Source organism: Brachyhypopomus gauderio, chromosome 5, assembly GCF_052324685.1.
Source record: "Brachyhypopomus gauderio isolate BG-103 chromosome 5, BGAUD_0.2, whole genome shotgun sequence".
NCBI classification, from domain to species: domain Eukaryota; kingdom Metazoa; phylum Chordata; class Actinopteri; order Gymnotiformes; family Hypopomidae; genus Brachyhypopomus; species Brachyhypopomus gauderio.
The window spans coordinates 4,467,722-4,485,424 of NC_135215.1; the positions used below are offsets into that span (position 1 = coordinate 4,467,722).

General features: G+C 40.5%; 2 protein-coding genes across 6 annotated transcripts; both read left to right on the top strand.

Moving 5' to 3' along the window:
- The first annotated feature begins 1,064 nt into the window (after window positions 1–1,064).
- On the top strand, window positions 1,065–8,059 carry irak3 (interleukin-1 receptor-associated kinase 3). Of its 4 annotated transcripts, XM_077005048.1 has the most exons (13): window positions 1,066–1,231; window positions 1,341–1,523; window positions 3,466–3,497; window positions 3,664–3,730; window positions 3,904–4,055; window positions 4,475–4,539; window positions 4,669–4,780; window positions 4,910–5,028; window positions 5,138–5,336; window positions 6,648–6,710; window positions 6,799–6,966; window positions 7,168–7,588; window positions 7,770–8,059. In XM_077005048.1, exons 1-13 carry the CDS (start codon window positions 1,117–1,119, stop codon window positions 7,895–7,897), a joined length of 1,824 nt encoding a protein of 607 aa, XP_076861163.1. In that variant the 5' UTR covers window positions 1,066–1,116; the 3' UTR covers window positions 7,898–8,059. The 4 variants fall into 4 exon arrangements, with proteins under 4 accessions (XP_076861162.1, XP_076861164.1, XP_076861163.1 ...); XM_077005047.1 differs by having other exon boundaries at window positions 1,065–1,231; window positions 6,648–6,966; window positions 7,217–7,588; XM_077005051.1 differs by having other exon boundaries at window positions 1,094–1,231; window positions 1,360–1,523; window positions 6,648–6,966; window positions 7,217–7,588.
- A 186-nt stretch (window positions 8,060–8,245) lies between these two features.
- Window positions 8,246–17,699, top strand: helb (helicase (DNA) B). 2 transcript variants are annotated; one of them, XM_077005045.1, is made up of 13 exons: window positions 8,246–8,632; window positions 10,975–11,343; window positions 11,812–12,047; window positions 12,159–13,070; window positions 13,167–13,335; window positions 13,527–13,668; window positions 13,809–13,945; window positions 14,858–14,945; window positions 15,212–15,271; window positions 15,484–15,634; window positions 15,848–16,006; window positions 16,182–16,667; window positions 16,817–17,699. In XM_077005045.1, exons 1-13 carry the CDS (start codon window positions 8,434–8,436, stop codon window positions 16,937–16,939), a joined length of 3,231 nt encoding a protein of 1,076 aa, XP_076861160.1. In that variant the 5' UTR covers window positions 8,246–8,433; the 3' UTR covers window positions 16,940–17,699. The 2 variants fall into 2 exon arrangements, with proteins under 2 accessions (XP_076861160.1, XP_076861161.1); XM_077005046.1 differs by lacking the exon at window positions 8,246–8,632 and adding an exon at window positions 9,288–10,340.
- Window positions 17,700–17,703: the final 4 nt, after the last annotated feature.

Genomic DNA, 17,703 nt, shown 5'->3' on the forward strand with positions numbered 1-17,703 from the left:
AAAATGTCATTTTGACTAGTCATAATTACGTTAGAGATACCTTGAATAAGAATTATGGATGTGTGACTCTTAAAATGACGTCATTTTAGATATCTTAAAAGCCATTTTGATCTGTCAAATTGAAATTGAAGATATCTTGAATTGTGCTTCTTAATAGGTAGAATGTAAATGTAGATATCTTGAATTGTTATTCCGGATAGTCAAATTGTAATTGTTACTAGTCAAAACTAATATTTAGAAATCCAGAATGTAATTACAGATAATCAGACGAAGCCCATTTTATGTTAAAACGGCCTACCATACAGGTGTAGGCTATAGCAAAGTATAGGTGACACTTCAGTGGCTCTAGGGCATGAAATATTCGGGAGCTCCCGTAAAAAGAAGAATTTGGGCCTGCATAAGACATTAAGGGACCTATTCTCACTGTTGTTTCAGATAACGTGGATGCTGAAGTGTTCCATTTACCAGCATTTATGTAGCTATGTTAATGGTGTGAAATCAGTCATGGCCTGGTGGTTAGGGAACTGGTGACCGGAGGGTCATGGGTTTGATTCCCAGACCTGAGGCCATGACTGAGGTGCCCCTGAGCAAGGCCCTTAACCCTCAATTGCTCACTTGTATAAAAATGAGATAAAAATGTAAGTCGTTCTGGGAAAGGGCGTCTGCCAAAATGTTATAAATGTAAATGTAAAAATCATAATTGTCATTTGTCCCAGCACCTGCCCTTCTTGCATCCAGTGACAGGCTTTCTGCCTGACGTATCGCACAAACTTTTTTTTTTTTTACGTCACTCTCCCTTTTGAGACGTCACAACTTAATTACAAATAAGCAGTTAATCTTGTAAAATTTTAATCTCATCATTCAGCGTAATAATTTTATTGTTTATTTTTCATGAACATATACATGGACCTCCTTTTTTTTACGTATAAGCACCTATTTAGATCTTATGTTTCCTTTTTCTCCAACTTTGTATTCCACTTTCTCTACGCGAGTTGACGACAGTAATGACGTAAGCGCGCGTTTTTAGGAAGTGGGCGGAGCCAGGGTATTTCCAAATTGGTGAAACATCCAACTGACTACGTATGACACGCTGGCGCAGTTTACGTGATCAGAACCATGTCAACCAAGTCGGACTCTTCGATGCATCTTTTCGATGTGCCACCTTTGTTAATGGAAATGTTTTGTAAAGTAATGGACAGCTGTTCTGACAGTCTTGGGTGGAGAGGTTTGGGTAAGTAGTTTAACGCACTTTAAAATAGCGGTTATTTTCATTACACCCGAGTAAATATGTTACGGTACATCTCATTCTGTTTCCTGTTATCATAAACACGTCTCGTCAGCTGCGCGTATTCTGCCCAGCTGGTTAGACGTAAGGTGTATCGAGATGCACGCAGCTGGCGGCAGAAGTCCGACCCATGAACTTGTTTGGACTTGGGCACAACAGAATAAAACCGTGGGAGACTTGCTTCAGGTTCTGGAAGATATGGGTCAATATCGAGCGTTAAATCTTTTTCAGTCTCAAGGTTAGTAGGTTGTTGGCACTTCAGTTCATCTTATTTGAAGTCTATGTATTGATGATAGTAATTTACCTGTATATAAAATGTACCTATGTATTGATAGTAATTTACCTCTGTAACGAAGGACCTTTGTCCCAAACGTCATGTTTCTCTGTGTACTCTCTCTCTCTCTCTCTCTCTCTCTCTCTCTCTCTCTCTCTCTCTCTCTCTCTCTCTCTCTCTAGTATGGTACACTGCTGTTACTCACCTGCAGTCTTCTATATATTCTGTATATACAGTATTCTTCTATATATTGCATTTTGCTTTCATATCTGATGAAGGACCTGTTATTTATATATACAGGTGCACATCTCAGTAAATAAGAATACATTTATTTCAGTAATTCAATACAAATTATTATTACAAGACCAACAGAAAAAAATTATTTTTGATTGAGAAATGTATGTACAGTAAATGCACTCAGAACTTCGCCGGGGCTCCTGTTGCCTGAGTTACCGCATCAGTGCGGTGTGGCATGCAGGCGAGGTGTGTTATGGAATACCAGGTTGCTTTCATAGCAGCCATCAGCTCATCTGCACTGTTGGGTGTGGTGTCTCATCTTCCTCTTGTCAATACCCCATAGACTCTCCATGGGGTTTAGGTCAGGTGATTTCACTGGCCAATCAAGCACGGTGATACTGTGGTTATTATACCAGGTATTGGTACTTTTGGCAGTTTTATACGTTTCACTTTTTGTATAGAATTACTGAAATAAACCTTTTCATGATATTGTAATTTATTGAGATGCACCTGTATATATGAAAATGTAGATGTTTACTCTAAATCAAAAGATTCCTTCCATGGGATTCTGAAGATCAGTTCTTTCTCTTCGAAGTACCTAATTTCATTGCTGCCATAACAACAAGTAGCAATGCAAACAGAGATAGCATCAATGCGATGTCCATTCGTATTGAAATGCCCTGCCACTGCAAACGACAAATCCTCAATCATTATATACCAAACACATCAATAATTCTTTTGGATTCTCCTACATAATAGCTGATTAGATCTCTTGCAAACAATACAGTAATGATAGTTCCTGTAGTGCATTATGAGGAATATATTGCATTCCACCTGACCTGTCCATCAAATACAGCACGAAAATAGTGGAATGCATAAAATTTGTGCATTTCATCAGCAAGACAGATCAGTATATACCGTGATGTCCTTCTTGTTGTTTTGATCTAATTCTGTATTTCTGTTTCATTTCCCCTATATTTCTAAGATTCTGCATCCTGTTTTCGTCCTTTTGCTAGCAGTAACTTTAAATATCAGCAACTTGTACGCTCAATTTTCTGTAGTATCTGTCATTGCAGTACAGTCTCCTGATCACTTCTCTTAATTATTTATTCCCTTTTACGATATGATATATTTTAGGAATATATCATATTTGATGAGCTTTTTGACACAGAAAACGTTAATTAAGTTACCATAGCTACAAAGTCTGTTACAAAGATTTTCGGCCTGAATGTCATATAGAAAATTGTGGTGGTTCAGTGTCACTAGATAGTGTAATGCTCTTAAATTCAGTTAATTTATGGTGATAAATATACAGGTAGAAAAATAATGGATGATAACTCAGTTGGATATAACTCAATGTATGATAACTCAAATGGATAAAATCTATGAGGATTTAATCTTTCCAGTGTACATAATAGTGTTAAACTTAATTTCCTACAGTCAGATGGAAATCTTACAATTAGTCATCAGTCCCATGACTCAACAAAAATCCAATGTTGCAACAGTTTGGCTAATATTGTACCATAAAAATACACAACAAATTATGACATAAGAATTACTGGGCTATTGCACAGGAACATTTCTGTTATCTTAGAAAATATAATGTAAATAAAAAAAAACATTAGTTGAAAAACAGATTACTGACTTGACTGTTTTGGTCTTTTTTTAGACTTTAGTAGAAGAACTCCTACATTGTCTATGGTAATGCCTCAAATTCTAATCATTTTACACATTGTACACAAATTCCAAATCAGATTCACAAACTGTTACTAAAATGTTTTATGGCTTAAGACACCAGGTGAAAATCATGTAAGATCATGATACAAATTTTGTTTTTCAATATTTTTTGGCATGTGATTTAAATTAGCCTGAACCTTATAGTAAAGAGCCAGATGAAACATCAGTCCACCACTCAGACTGTCCTTTTAATGAAGGTACTGAACAGAATTTATTAACACCACTTTAATAGCCTCCTCCCATGAAATGTTTATAATTCTATTTTATACTGCAACTTCATGTATTTTTTTTTTCTTCATTTTAAAACAATGTAAAGTTGTTTAAGCATGGGATCTTTCTTATTGAAGCATTTTCCCCATTTCATTCATAGCCAGAAGACACAAAACTTTGTTGACTTACTCAGAAGTCATTCAGGGAACTAGGAACTTCCATCACGATTTGAAAATTGGGGAGAACACATTTGCAGATGTGTACCGTGGAAGATGGGGAAATGAGAGCTTTGTTGTAAAGGTTTTCAAGCAGGTATTGTATTACGTAACAACATGTAGGACAGATCAACATTAGGAAATATTCTGAAAATGTACTGTGCATTGTGTGTGTGGACTGTAGTGTGACGGACATAGATCATCACTACCCGACGGAAATGGAGGTGTGATGGAGAATGTCAATGAAGGTTAACATTTATTTAGCCTAGAAATGTGATTTCCCGAAATCCTCTGAATAAACCCATAACTCAGTGAAATATATTAGCCAAACATTCAAAGTCGTCACTCCTGTTAAAACCTTTTTTTTATTATAACATTCTGCTCCACAAAAGGTTGGTACAGGTGAGTTCATTTGAATGACTATGATGTTTTTACCTGTATAAAGTTTGGTTAGAATGTTTAAAAATGTACATTTTAGATTCAGCTCACACACCTTCTCAACTCTTTTGAGCACAGGCGAGCAAAGCATCATGGAAGACTTTGTGGGAGCAGTTCAAAACGGAGATTGAAGTACTACAGCTGTAAGTTCAATCAGGTTATACTTGTTTGTTATACTTAAATACTATGCATTATATTTCCATTTACTTATTTACTATTTACTTGTTTCTCTGTAATTCAGGTTGTAATGACATAAGTTTGTCCTCTTTCAGCTACCAGCATCCCAACATCTTGGATCTTTGGGGCAGCTTTTCAGAAGGGGAGCGTTACTGTTTGGTGTATCCGTTCCAGTGTAATGGATCACTGTTTCAAAGACTGCATGAGGTGAACCAGCATAATCAGCATATGCCACAGGACAACCACAGCTCTTAAAGATCTCAGCAGTGGTGGAGGTCTTCATGGGCTGGGCCTTGTGACCATCGAGCATTAGCGTGTGTGTCTCTGTTCACACAGGAAACCGAGAGGCCCCTGACATGGCAGGAGAGGCTTGACATTATTAAAGGTACAGCGAAGGCAGTGCACCATCTTCACACTGCCCAGCCCTGCATGGTCATCTGCGGTAACATTACGAGGTATCACTCCTGCGGTGTCAGGCTTGGGGCAGCTACACTGTACCAAAAAAGCCTCTATATGTTAAATCCTGTGAATCTAGTGACTTTTCCCACTGTGTTCTGCTGACAGTTCAAACGTACTACTGGACGAGCATTTGCAGCCCAAGCTGTCTGACTTCGGGATGGCTCGTTTGAGACCGCATTCCATTAACCAAAGCTGCACCATCACCATGGGAACAGCCTCCAGCAGCAACATGGGCTATCTGCCGGAGGAGTACATACGAGATGGCAAGCTGTCTGTCAAGTTGGATGTTTACAGTCTTGGGACGGTGAGTCCATGATCGTTATGTTGTAAATCTCCCCATTTCAAATTTCTTGACCAAGCAAAGCAAAGAAAGTTCGTCCACTAGGGAGAGATGTAGTTCTTCTGCATTCAAAAATCAGAAATGCAGACTGATCATTATATAATTATATAAGATAATAATTATATATATATATATATATATATATATATATATATATATATATATATATATATATATATATATATATATATATATTGTTGCGAATAACGCCGTTAAAAATAACGGCGTTAGGTAACGGCGTCATTTTGTCAGTAACGGAATAATATAATTAATTACTTTTCCTGTCGTTACAACGCCGTTGACGTTACTGGTCATTAAAAGCGGTGCGTTACTATATATCGATATACTAATGCGAGCGGACCGCTGCCCAGGCTAGTGAGGAGTAACAGATCCTGATAGGTCAGTTCTCCGTGTAACACCCGTTTAACTTAACAAGTCAGTAAGCGATTGGCTAAGGCAGCGTGATGATAGCTAATCAGAGCCAGTGTTTTTACACGCACACCGAAGCACGCGAGTGACACGACACAAACGAAGAGGTCGGAAGGGTGTCAGGTGCAAGCCGAAGAAAATTTAGCATTTTCAATGCGATATAAACATTATTTAAGAAAATACTTGAAGTTCCTGAATGTCTACCAGACTGGGTATTTGATTTATTTAATTAAGAATATAGGTTTAATTGTTAAGTTTACTTCTGTTGTGAACAAACCAGTTGTCTCAGGTTGAGAGAATTTAATTTAATTTCATAGATGTAAATGCACTTTATATAGTGTAACTGTTTACTTTTGCTTTTGTTTTTTTTTTTTTTTACAAAGATTTGGGATTTTAAAGGATTTTATCCTGCACTGGTCTGTGGATGTGCAATAAATATCAAAAGTTAAACAACTTTCTGATCTACTCATTTCAACTGACTGTGAAAACTGCTTAAAAAAATGTAATTAATTGGCATATAACCTTTTTTTAACTGTAACGCAAATAGTTACTTTCCCTGGTAACGAGTTACTTTTATTATAGAGTAATTCAGTTACTAACTATAACTAATTACTTTTTTAAAGTAACGTTCCCAACACTGTATATATATATATATATATATATATATATATATATATATATATATATATATATATATATATATATATATATATATATATATATATACAGTATAATATAATTTAAGTATATTAATTGTATTAATTTAAACAAGCATCCACTTATACATAGCACAGTCTGTACAAAGGTGTGATTAAATATATATAATGAATATTTATATGCTCGTAGGTGATTCTAGAGACATGCACGGGACGGAGAGTGATACTGGAGACACCAAGGAACATGTTATTGGTAAGAACCCACATCTGCAGTGAAGAGGTCTTCTGTAATAACTGTGCTCTTGCTCCACAGATTGCATTACCATATTTTCTTCTTCAAGAGGGACATGCTGAGTTTAGAGGCAGAAGAGAAGGGTGGCGTGGACGCCTGTCTGCACTTTCTGGATGCCAAAGCAGGCCAGTGGCCCCCTGCTGGAGCACTCTGTCTGCTCCGCCTGGGGCTGGACTGTACCACCAGCAGGGCCCGGTCCAGACCCTGCGTGGAGATAGTTAGTACCACCGACGCACTCATATATGCTCAGTAGGGGGAGAATGGTATAATTACAGGTGACAGGCATACAATATTAACCCTGTTTTTTCCTGGAAAATATCACAGATGAGCAACTGGGTAACAACAACAAAAAAAAAAACATGTGCAGTATTTCGCTAAGTATGAATTGAGATGTTTCTGTTTCTCATGCCTTCCCGAGGTGCTACAGACGCTAAGTCAGATACTTCCTCTGCCTTTCTGCCCTGAAGACCAGCCACGAAGCTTGGATGCAACCGCCCCTCCTAAACTTGTTTTCAGTAGCCTGGACTTGAGCTACAGTCTGCCTATGGAGGACGACGAATCGGAGCTGCCTCCGGTCCCAGAATCATCTGTGCTCTACCAGCGCAGCCAGTCAGGGGTCACTTGCCCGGGCACCGGGGACCAGAGCATGTGCCCGTCCAGTACCCCTCTGACAGAATGTGGGGGAGGGGCTGCACCGGTGAAGGTGAACCTTGAGCCCGAGCCTGATCTGTACGGAAGCTGGCCCGTGGAGTGCAGTTGCATCGTCGGAACACAAACAGAGGCCTGTGAGGACTGCTGGGCCAATGGCTTCAGACACACTCCACCGTTCATCCCACAAGGTACGTAGCATGTACTCAGTGGAGGTGCCTACAGAGCAATCACATGCTTTTCTACACTTGACCCCCTATGTAATCTAACCCTGTGATGATGACTTGATCAAAGTCATTTCAAGATGCAGAGTAATTTTTATGTACCGGTATGGTGTCATCAGCTTTGTATGACCTCTTCCTGTTGTTGTAGGGGCCAGGAACCAACCCTTTCAGAGCGTTGTTGAGACCCAAGTTAAGAAGAAGCTCAAAGAAAAAATCGAGCTATACAACCAAGGCATAATAAAGACAGAGGAACTTCTCTCAATGAATTCAGAGTGATTTAGTGACCACAGATCAACTCAAGATTGGATTTCATCAATACCTTTTTTGTTTGTCCAAGACCAAAACAAGCTCAGCTATTTAAGTCAATTTGAAAGACTAATTATTTTACATTTGTATACCTGTGTAATGCACTATTAATAAAATATTATTTATACAGTATTTTATAAATAGTTTTACACATTATATTCTAATATCAGATACGTTTGTGTATTTGTTTCAAGGCTTTATTCACTTATTGTTCAAAAAGTAAAACCATGTGGAAGTCAGACACTGCACTATGCTTTTAAGTAAATATGGTCCCCATGAAATCAATAATTAGAATCACCAGCCTCTGTAACATAAGATTTCTAAATAATGAAAACTAAATGCTAAATAGTTAACCAGAATAATTTGACGTTATATCGGTATGGAAGCTCATTTCGTGGCCGCTAGATGGCAGTAAGCCACTGCCGAGCCGAGAAAGTGCAAAAGCGGTAGACGAACGTGGAACTCGCGGTAAATACAAGTAGGAAATAGTGGACTCTAAAGGCGACATGGAGTTTCGAGGTAACATGTTGTGTTTGGTGGGCTACATTTTGCCAGACAAGGAAGATACCAGGGCGAGAGCTGAAGATTCAGAAATTGATGACGAAGAGGCAGAGAAAGAGCCAGAGTTTTTGGACATTAATGAAATGAATTCTGTGTCTTCTGGGGGATACATTTTTCAGTCATCTCTACCTGCGAGGACGGACGGTAATTGACCCTAGTTATCTACCACTATCTAATCCATGTTGCGTCAGCAGCTTTCAGTAGAGCTATGGAAGTGACCTTATTTTTACGTTTCTGACATGTTAAAGAGAACATGTAGCTATCTAGCCAACATGTAGAACATGTAGCCAAGAACGAGGTTCGTTACATAGACATAATGTCCACGTTTTTCCTGAAATCCCAAGGGGCGGGGGCTGCCATGACGTCACACTATTTTCCTTTGCCGGTTTTTAAGTTCCGCATTTCAGCATTGCTTTGCAAAAGGGGAAGGGAAGGAGCGGCACTGTAAAAAGTAAAAATACTTCTCCAGTAAAGTATTCTTTAAAAGGAAGAGTGGCCTGCTAGGAGCTGTGTCTACGCTATCTTTAAACTCTCTGTGTGACAGGTGATGTGGTGTTTTTGGGAGTGACTGGGATTCTATAGTCCTGTCCAGGTCTTGCTGGGGCCCGGGACAAGAAAGTTTCAGCGCATTACACCTGCGCTGTTCATCTATACATGTACTCCCTGTCTTTCCACTGACCACTGCATTTTGCATCTGAAATAGTAATAGTAACTTGCACCTTTTTAGTTTTTTAATAAGCACAATAGAAGCACTCACTTGTAAAAGTAAAACTACAAACAACAAACGAGATATTATACATATAATTTATTGTTTTTCAATGTTTCACAGCAAATACCTTCTGAGCTTATACCTACCTTCCACCAAACAGCTGCTGCGTGACCGCAGGTCTTCCCCAGCCCTGCAATGCACGAGCAACCCGCTGTCTCCACTACTTCACTTTCCCTCAGCATTACTCATGCCTGATGTTTACCTCGGCTGACGGTCTGACTTGGTTTTACCTCAGCTTTCAAAAAAATTAAGTCACCGTGTTTTTTAATACAATACCTTTACTATTTTGTTTCTATAAAGGTAGTTGTATGCCTCTGTGCTTTTATAGTTTCCGCCCTCGGAAAAGACGAAGTAATTGGCTGTGTTCGAAATAGTCTACTACATACTACTGGCATACTGATCAAGCCCCAAATCAGTATGTCGTATGCAGTATGTGACCAAAATGAAAATTTCCAGTACGCGAAACATACCCGAATGACCTACTACTTCCGCAAAATATTCCAGTACGCGAAACATACCCGGATGACCTACGACTTCCGCAAAATATACCAGTACGCGAAACATACCCGGATGACCTACTACTTCCGCAAAATATTCCAGTACGCGAACAGAGCTATCTTCGTGGTGTACTGCATCCCATCATGCAACGCTACGTTCACGTGACCCCGTAGTGTGCTTTGCTTTTGTCGCATACTGGAAACTGTACTGCATACTACTACGAGGACCAGTATGCAGTATCCAGTATATACTGAGTCCAGTATGCAGTATCCAGTATGTAGTAGTCTATTTCGAACACAGCCATTGACTGTATCAATATAGCTAACTTCAGGCCACAGCTTCATGTTATCAACCCACTCTGAGAGCGTGGAGGGGTGGGGCACTGTTAAAACACAGTCACCACAACTTTTTAAAGTGCTCGTACTGTGCAGCCACCTAGTATTCTTTGCCATGTTTTTTAATAAAGCAGCAATGAACGTCCACTTTCTGACTCTCTCATAATGTAAACACTACAACCGGAAACCAAAACCGGCTTCAGCTACGAATCATGGGAAAGGTTAAAGTTCAGGAAAATCGTGGATACATGTATGTATATTATGTCTATTTTGTTCGTTACATCACAGTTTTGAATCTTTTCGCGAGTTTTAGTCCGCATTTAAGTTCAAGCAGCTGGTCTGATATCAGAATGCTTACTGATTATTTGTAATGTTTAATAAATAAAGGATTACACAAGCATTTCCCTACCTTGCAATGTAAAATCAATAATGTCAGCTAAAAGTGTATCATAATGAAAAATGCATCTTAATGACAACAACACTGTTCTCTGCAAAATTGTTTTCATGACTAAAATTTATTTAGGGACACAATACGCTATGGGGAATATTTCAAGCCATTTTTCATAAAAAAAAAACACATTCCTTCTGTTTCTGTTAAAAAAACGTTGTGGATTTAGGACCTGGTTGCCCTCTACAAGTCACTGTGGCATGTGATGTGATGATTCGAACGTTTCACAAGATCGAATCAATTGGTTCAAAAGCCCCACTTTTGCCATCACTAGTTATAACCAACTACGTTAGTTACGCTAGCTAGTTGTATTTAGAGAGAGCTACCTAGACAGCAATAATGTGGTTAGCTTATCCAAAAGCCTGCGATAAACCACCACCGCTGTTCTCCTATATCACTTATTATTGTTTCTCTTTGTGTATGATGTCATCCGCAGTGGACTTCGTGGACTGCGGGGGAGCTGCTCGTGGTCTGACGCACAGGCTTCGAGGCTGCTTTCACCTCAAGGATCCGTGGTGGCAGATCTCATGCACTGCCAAAGAAATCGAACACAAGCTTGTATTAAAAGGGAACCCTTCATACAGCATACGGACAGATCTAAAAGAAGAAGGCCGGGCTATTGTGTCCCTGTTTCTGAATGCTTGTGGTGTTCACTCTGACTCTGTCAGAGAGTTCATGGAGTGGTTGCCTGAGAGCAGACACGTGGATCCCATAAATGTGTCCAAAGCTCTAAGTGACTTTGGGGAGGAAGATGAACAGAAAAGAAACGTAGCAAAAAATATCATGACTAGTCTGTCTCAGTCAGGTACAGAAGTACTTTGCTGAAATATTTACTTTTGTAGCCATAGCTTTCTAAACTAAAGTGAATTTTTATCATGTGTGGAAATATTAATTTATTGAGTAATTCTTCATTGATTATTAATTACCATGAAATGCATTGCACCAATGCATTGAAATAAGACGTGACTCAACTCAGATCTAGAAAACATTTTTGTTGTGCTCAGTAACTGTTGAGACTTCATCTCCGATGTCTTTAACTTATGAATGGAGAGTGCTTAGGAAACCTTTAGATATTTACACACATTCATAATTGTCAGAATGAGATTTCATGGGATTTGTTACACATTGTTAATTGCATGGTTAAATGTTAACATCAGAATAATGTGTTCAATATCTGTAGCAGACACAGTAAAAGTCCATAGCAAGTATCATTTGTGTATTTCTATAAATGATTAGCATGCCATTCACTGTTTAATCTTGTTCCATCAAATAGATGCAGGATTTCTTGTGAGCGCTGCCAACAAGTATCCTCTTATCATGAAGTACCTGCCAACATTGCTGCCTGGGCAGTTTTTGGATTTGCTAAATAAAGGAAAAGATGAGGAACTGGAGAAGAAACGGGATACAGATATCTCCGTCTCGGCTGTGCAGGACGAAAGGAATACAACCATGTTGGCCAAGCTGGAGGATGTCCTCAAGATGGACGCATGGAAGTTAGGATTTAACCACGTGAGTCAGCGTGTCTTGGGCAACTTCTCACTGAGTGAATTCAATATTTTCATATATTTTAAAACTTGCTGCATTTGATTTGTATTTGAGTTGATCATTTGTCATCCGCAGATCATTTTTAAGGACTTGCATTTGGTCAGGTGTGAGGCTAAACTCCAAGCCTTTAAAGATTGTGGGATATATAACAAAATGGCTTCTGAAAAGCAAGATGCTCTTCTGCTGTATGACTGTATAAAGGCCTACTGTAGGGATAGTGGCCACACCTACATCGATCGGGATCATCTGGAATGGAGGCTGCGGTGTAACATGCAGGAAGAGAGGACATGGGAGACGTTGGCCTTCCTCCGGAAACATGGAGTGCTAATCGTGGATAGACAGAAGATCGCGCTACAGAACCTCTACATGTACGAGACGGACATCGCCGCGTGTCTCGAAACCCTGGTGAATCGGGAACCCTGGAGGATCGAGCTGGATGTGCGGGAGGTCCTCCTGTCCATGCAGCGCCAGAGAATGAGAGGTAGCGCTGAAGCTGCCACAGGAACGTCTGCTTCAGCACAGTGTGCAGAAGAGCGAGAAGAAGCCATGGAAGAGGAGCTGGACCCCGCACCTGAGGTGCTAGACCCTGACCAGGTTCGAGCAGCGGAGATGATGTGTGCCAATCCTGTGGTTGTCATCAGTGGGAAGGGAGGCTGTGGGAAGACCGCTGTGGTCAGCTGTGTCTTTAAAGCTGCCATGGATCATCTGAAGAAAACCAAAGAGGCTGAGAGGCATGCTGGGAAGGACGAGGCTCCGAATGGGGAGGGCGAGGCTCCACCCGGGGAGGCCGAGGGCGAGGCTCCACCCGGGGAGGCCGAGGGCGAGGCTCCACCCGGGGAGGCCGAGGGCGAGGCTCCACCCGGGGAGGCCGAGGGCGAGGCTCCACCCGGGGAGGCCGAGGTAGAGGTTCTCCTCACTGCTCCCACAGGAAGAGCTGCTTCCCTGCTGTCCAAGAGGACCAGCTTTAATGCTTACACCATGCATCAGGTTGGTGGAACCTCTGTTTTTACATGTTTGTTGTTCTTGATGAATTTGTTTAAACATGAGGTTTACAGCATTTAATTCCCACATTTTGGCTTTTAGATCTTATGGAATTTCAGGCATACATCAAAGGATAAACTATTGAACTGGAAGTTTGCCCATGTCCGTGTGTTGGTGGTGGATGAGGGCAGTCTGGTGTGTGTTCAGATGCTTCAGTCCATCCTTAAAATACTTACTGAACATGCACAGCTGCAGAAATTCATCATCCTGGGTAAAGTCACAATACATGCATTAGTAGATGCAGTCTTGGCAATGAACTTGTTGGAGCCACTGTAGCAGTGTAGAAGTTCATGTTTCAGCTGGCAACACAGGAACAACTTGTAATGATTTTTGTGAACTGTGGGTAAACGAGTGACATGCGTATTAGAAAACATAACGTTATTTATTTATTTGTTCGTAAAGGGGATGTAAGGCAGTTGCCCAGCATTGCCCCAGGGAATGTTCTGAACGACCTCTTCAACGGTCTCCGGAGAGTAAACTGGGCGATTGAAATGCGTACTAACCACCGTGCTGAGTCGCAGCTTATCGTCAGCAATGCTGGACTGTAAGCAACACCCTCCTCATTATATAAAACTTGTACTGAAGTACACAAAGCACTAATTTCTAGAGAAATCAATATGTTTGTTTGTTTGTTTGTTTGTGTGTGTCTGTCCTGGAGCAGTAACTGTCTTTCTGATCTCTCAGTATTGCAGATATGGGGGAAAAGAAAATGTTTTGTTCTCTGAACTTTGATGCAGTTGTGGACCTGAGAACTGTCCCAGTGATCTCACCGGACAAGAAGTTCATTCTCATTCGTCTTCCACAAAATAAAAGAGAAGATGGTAAATACACCGATCTAAAGGGTTCATACAAATACATTAAGATGCATTTTCACATCCATGTCATCCCTTATTTTTTTTGAAAAAATAATTTAGTTGATCCATTTAAAAATGACCTACATTTCATTAGACCTTTACAAATATACCTATTTGCCTTCTGAAACCCTTGAATGATCCCAGCAGTAGTAGGTAAAATTGTAACTGCTACTTCACACAACAAAAATATTTATGCAAAAAAAAGAGAAAGAATCCTAGCCTGTTCCACAAACCCCTTGTGTTTCTTGGCTGTAGATGAACAAGGAATCTTCTGCAATGGAGAAATATGCTAGTATAAACTGAAACCCTGAAACTGCTCTAACATTTCTAAAATGTGGTGGCTATGTGCACCCCATCATTTATTTTAAGAACAAGCGACTGCGATTAAATGGGCCGCATGATTGAACCTTTCCAATGACTTCTTAAACCTATGATAACCCAGCCATAGGACACCAATCATTCCTACTCTCCTCTTCCCAATTCAACATAGGAATAACATCTAGTGTGAGATTAAAAAGCACTGGACAGTGGAATACAAAGCAGATTCCTTTAGGTCTGGACTGACTAGAAAACATTTTTATTCAATGGTAGCACCATCAGGATGAGTAATGGAAAAAAATATTATCATTTATATCCATGGATCAACTATATCTGTAGAAGACACAAAGCGTTATGGATCCTTTAAGGCAATGGAAATTCAAGCATCTGCAGAACAGCAGAGCAACGCCTTCTGCATGTTATGCTAGCCAGCTGTTTGTTTTAGCTTATTCTGTGCAATGTGGACATTTGGGCTGACTGAATTTCAGAGTAAATCTGGACAGCGGTCAGTTGGAACGGTTTGTGATTGAATTGAACAAAAATTGCATTTTTTTATTTTAGATCTACAGACTGCTATAAAGTTATTGCTAGATGGCCCGGCCCCTGGCCTGAAAGATGACAGAACCTCACAGTTTGTTGCCTTCAAGAGGTAAAAATGACATTTAGAAATGAATAAGAATGTTAAACCTTGTGTGTGGTCTCATTGCACAAAATCCTTAAAGGAAATCTAAAGTCTAAGACTAATTTTAATCTGTGTAGAAAACCGTTTCTCTAAATCTAACTAGTGATGAAAGACATACGACTTAGTTTATACCAACCTTAAATTGTTCTCTCCTTTTCTAAACTTAAATTGGTTATGTGCTAACCTGAGTTCTTGTATGCTAAAAATTAGTTCTTCTTTGTTCTTATTAACAGGGATGAATGTGCTCTGATCAATGAACTTTGCTGTATTCATTACTCGCAACATCATATAATGTAAGTTGGAGGTTCAGACATATACTGTAATTGATAAATGTTCACACGTTAATTTTAAGGTATCTGCATTTTTATAAAACACTGTATATCTTTTATGAAACCAAACGTCACTGCATTATTTAAAGATTCTTAACCAAAGGCTCCCAACAGATATGCAATTTGTAATATAACTTAAGTAAATTAAAGTATTTTGTCTCATTTTCACATGGCAGGACTGACAAAAGAAGAAAGGACTTTCAGATCAAGGATAAAGTTTGCTGTACAAGGAACGGCTACGTGGCACTTCAAGACCACCAAGGTGGGGAAGAGGAGAAGAAGGACAAACAGCGTCTGTGCAATGGAGAGATTTTCTTCATCGCAGACGTACGAGTTTCCCACATGACGCTTTATGTTTTTGCTTTTGCTCTTCAGCACAAGGGTTGTTAAGGCAGTTGAATGGTCTCTATTACTGACATTCCTTAGCCTCATTAACAAGAGTTAATAAGAACAGACTGTTAATAAGAACAGACGTGGGGTTAGTTCTCCGACACGGCGTTTTGCTGACCACGGAGTGGCCTGTGCGATTGTTCCTGGCAGGATGTGACCACGCAAGAGGGGGGAAAGGTCACGAGGCGGAAGCTGACCCTGGAGAGTGACGAGGCCGAGGACGGCAGGAGGCTGATTGTCGACTACAGAGAGCTGAACAGGGAGTGTAAACTGCAGCACGGCTGGGCTCGAACCATCCACACATTTCAGGTTGTGTAGCGCGTATTCTTCCACACACCCTCACTCACCCACGCTTCCTGTAGTACATATGCAGCACACGCATCTCAAAACATGAATACATGCAAGCAGACGGTCTTCCCTGTGCTACTTGTGTGTGAGCCAGCGAACACTGACCTAACGCCATCATGGATTTCTCTCCTGTCAGGGCTCGGAAGCGGAGACTGTCGTGTACGTTGTTGGGGACAGCAAGTATGAGACTTGGAAGCATGTCTACACCGCCGTAACTCGGGGACGGGCGCGAGTGTACGTGATCGCGAGAGAAGACAGCCTGGAAAAAGCTATCAAAACACAGGTCATCAGGCGCAACACACGACTAGCGGGCCTCGTCACAGAGATGGCCGCCAGACACGGGCCAGCACGGGGAGACAGGACCGGCCAGGCTCGGGCGGAGAGTCCGGTGCCAGGGTCTGGCTCCGGCCCTGTCCCTCTCCCACACCCGAGCGCTGGCCCGACCCAGACTCACCCTGCCGTGATGAGTGAGTATGGAAGAAGCCCTGACAGAGAGAGACGTGGGCAAAGCGTGGCCAGTGCCTGTAGTGATGAACTCGGCCCACTGCAGTCAGGAAGCCCAGCAGCCAGCAAGCGACAGAGCAGCGTTGACAACTGCACTACACCAAACAAAAGCTTAAAGGTAAGGACAAATTCAGTCCTCCCCTTTAAAAAGATCAAAAACAGCACCGAAACACCATTTATGGTGCCGAGTAGGTTTCGTTTTTCATGTTGCATTTGCCCAATACAACCGAGTAGCGTCTCTGCAGTAGCATAACTCTGTTCTTGTAGACCGCTGCAACAGACTCACCACTGGGCTGCTCCAGACTGGGGCGGCTGTCTTTGGACGGTCTCCATCGACCGCGACGACTCTACCTGGAACATCCTCCGCCCTGCCAGGATCAGACACCGTAACTCATAACAATAACAGGACACCAAAGGAAACGATGGGACTGTTTGCACTGTGCACACTCCTATGGGTTCAATTGTTCTGTTACATTTTTTCTTACAGTCTGCTTGATTGTCATTGATTGTGATTTAACTGTCTGCTAAGATCTTTTTTAGCATTAATTCTTAAACATCTTTTAAAATTATTTTAATTCTTAAAACAATGGGATGGTCACAATTGTTTTTAGCAGACGTCCATCAAAATGTTTAGAGCCAGTATATGTTGGAAGAACAAATGTCTCGAGAGGTTTGGAGCTGGTGCAATACCGTACATAAAGCCATACATCACTGTCACAATGATTAAAAAAAACGTTTTAATCAAATCAAGAATTTTTAAAATGTCTTTTTAATATATTTGCATATAATGCACATAGTGCTCATGATGATTGGCAAGACTGGTCTACATTTTATTTAATTTTATTTGCAGGTGTTGAAAGTCCATTAATATATGTAGCAACTTGGTTGTATTACAAAAACAAGCTTACCAGACTTGTTCTTTTATATTCCATGTATGCAGAAGTTTATTCAATTTATAAATGGTGAGAATTATAAACAAATTATGAAAAGTGCATGTTCTAAATCTGGAAGGTATTTTATATGAAGCATTATTTTTATGATAACGTCTGCTGCCTGTAAACTAGAGGACAGAAAATAAAGCAATACATTTAATGAAAGAATAAAATAAATTTTCTCTGCTTTGATAACGCATCACCAATATTAAATTAACCATA

Excerpts from the sequence above, each read along its gene's own strand:
- irak3 (XM_077005047.1), top strand. The coding sequence starts at position 1,117 with ATGTCAACCAAGTCGGACTCTTCGATGCATCTTTTCGATGTGCCACCT. Across the intron at positions 3,498-3,663 it reads GAACTCCTACATTGTCTATG|CCTGAACCTTATAGTAAAGA; the intron begins GTAATGCCTCAA and ends GATTTAAATTAG. Across the intron at positions 7,589-7,769 it reads TCCACCGTTCATCCCACAAG|GGGCCAGGAACCAACCCTTT; the intron begins GTACGTAGCATG and ends CTGTTGTTGTAG.
- helb (XM_077005045.1), top strand. The coding sequence starts at position 8,434 with ATGGAGTTTCGAGGTAACATGTTGTGTTTGGTGGGCTACATTTTGCCA. Across the intron at positions 13,669-13,808 it reads ATCGTCAGCAATGCTGGACT|TATTGCAGATATGGGGGAAA; the intron begins GTAAGCAACACC and ends CTGATCTCTCAG. Across the intron at positions 13,946-14,857 it reads ACAAAATAAAAGAGAAGATG|ATCTACAGACTGCTATAAAG; the intron begins GTAAATACACCG and ends TTTTTATTTTAG.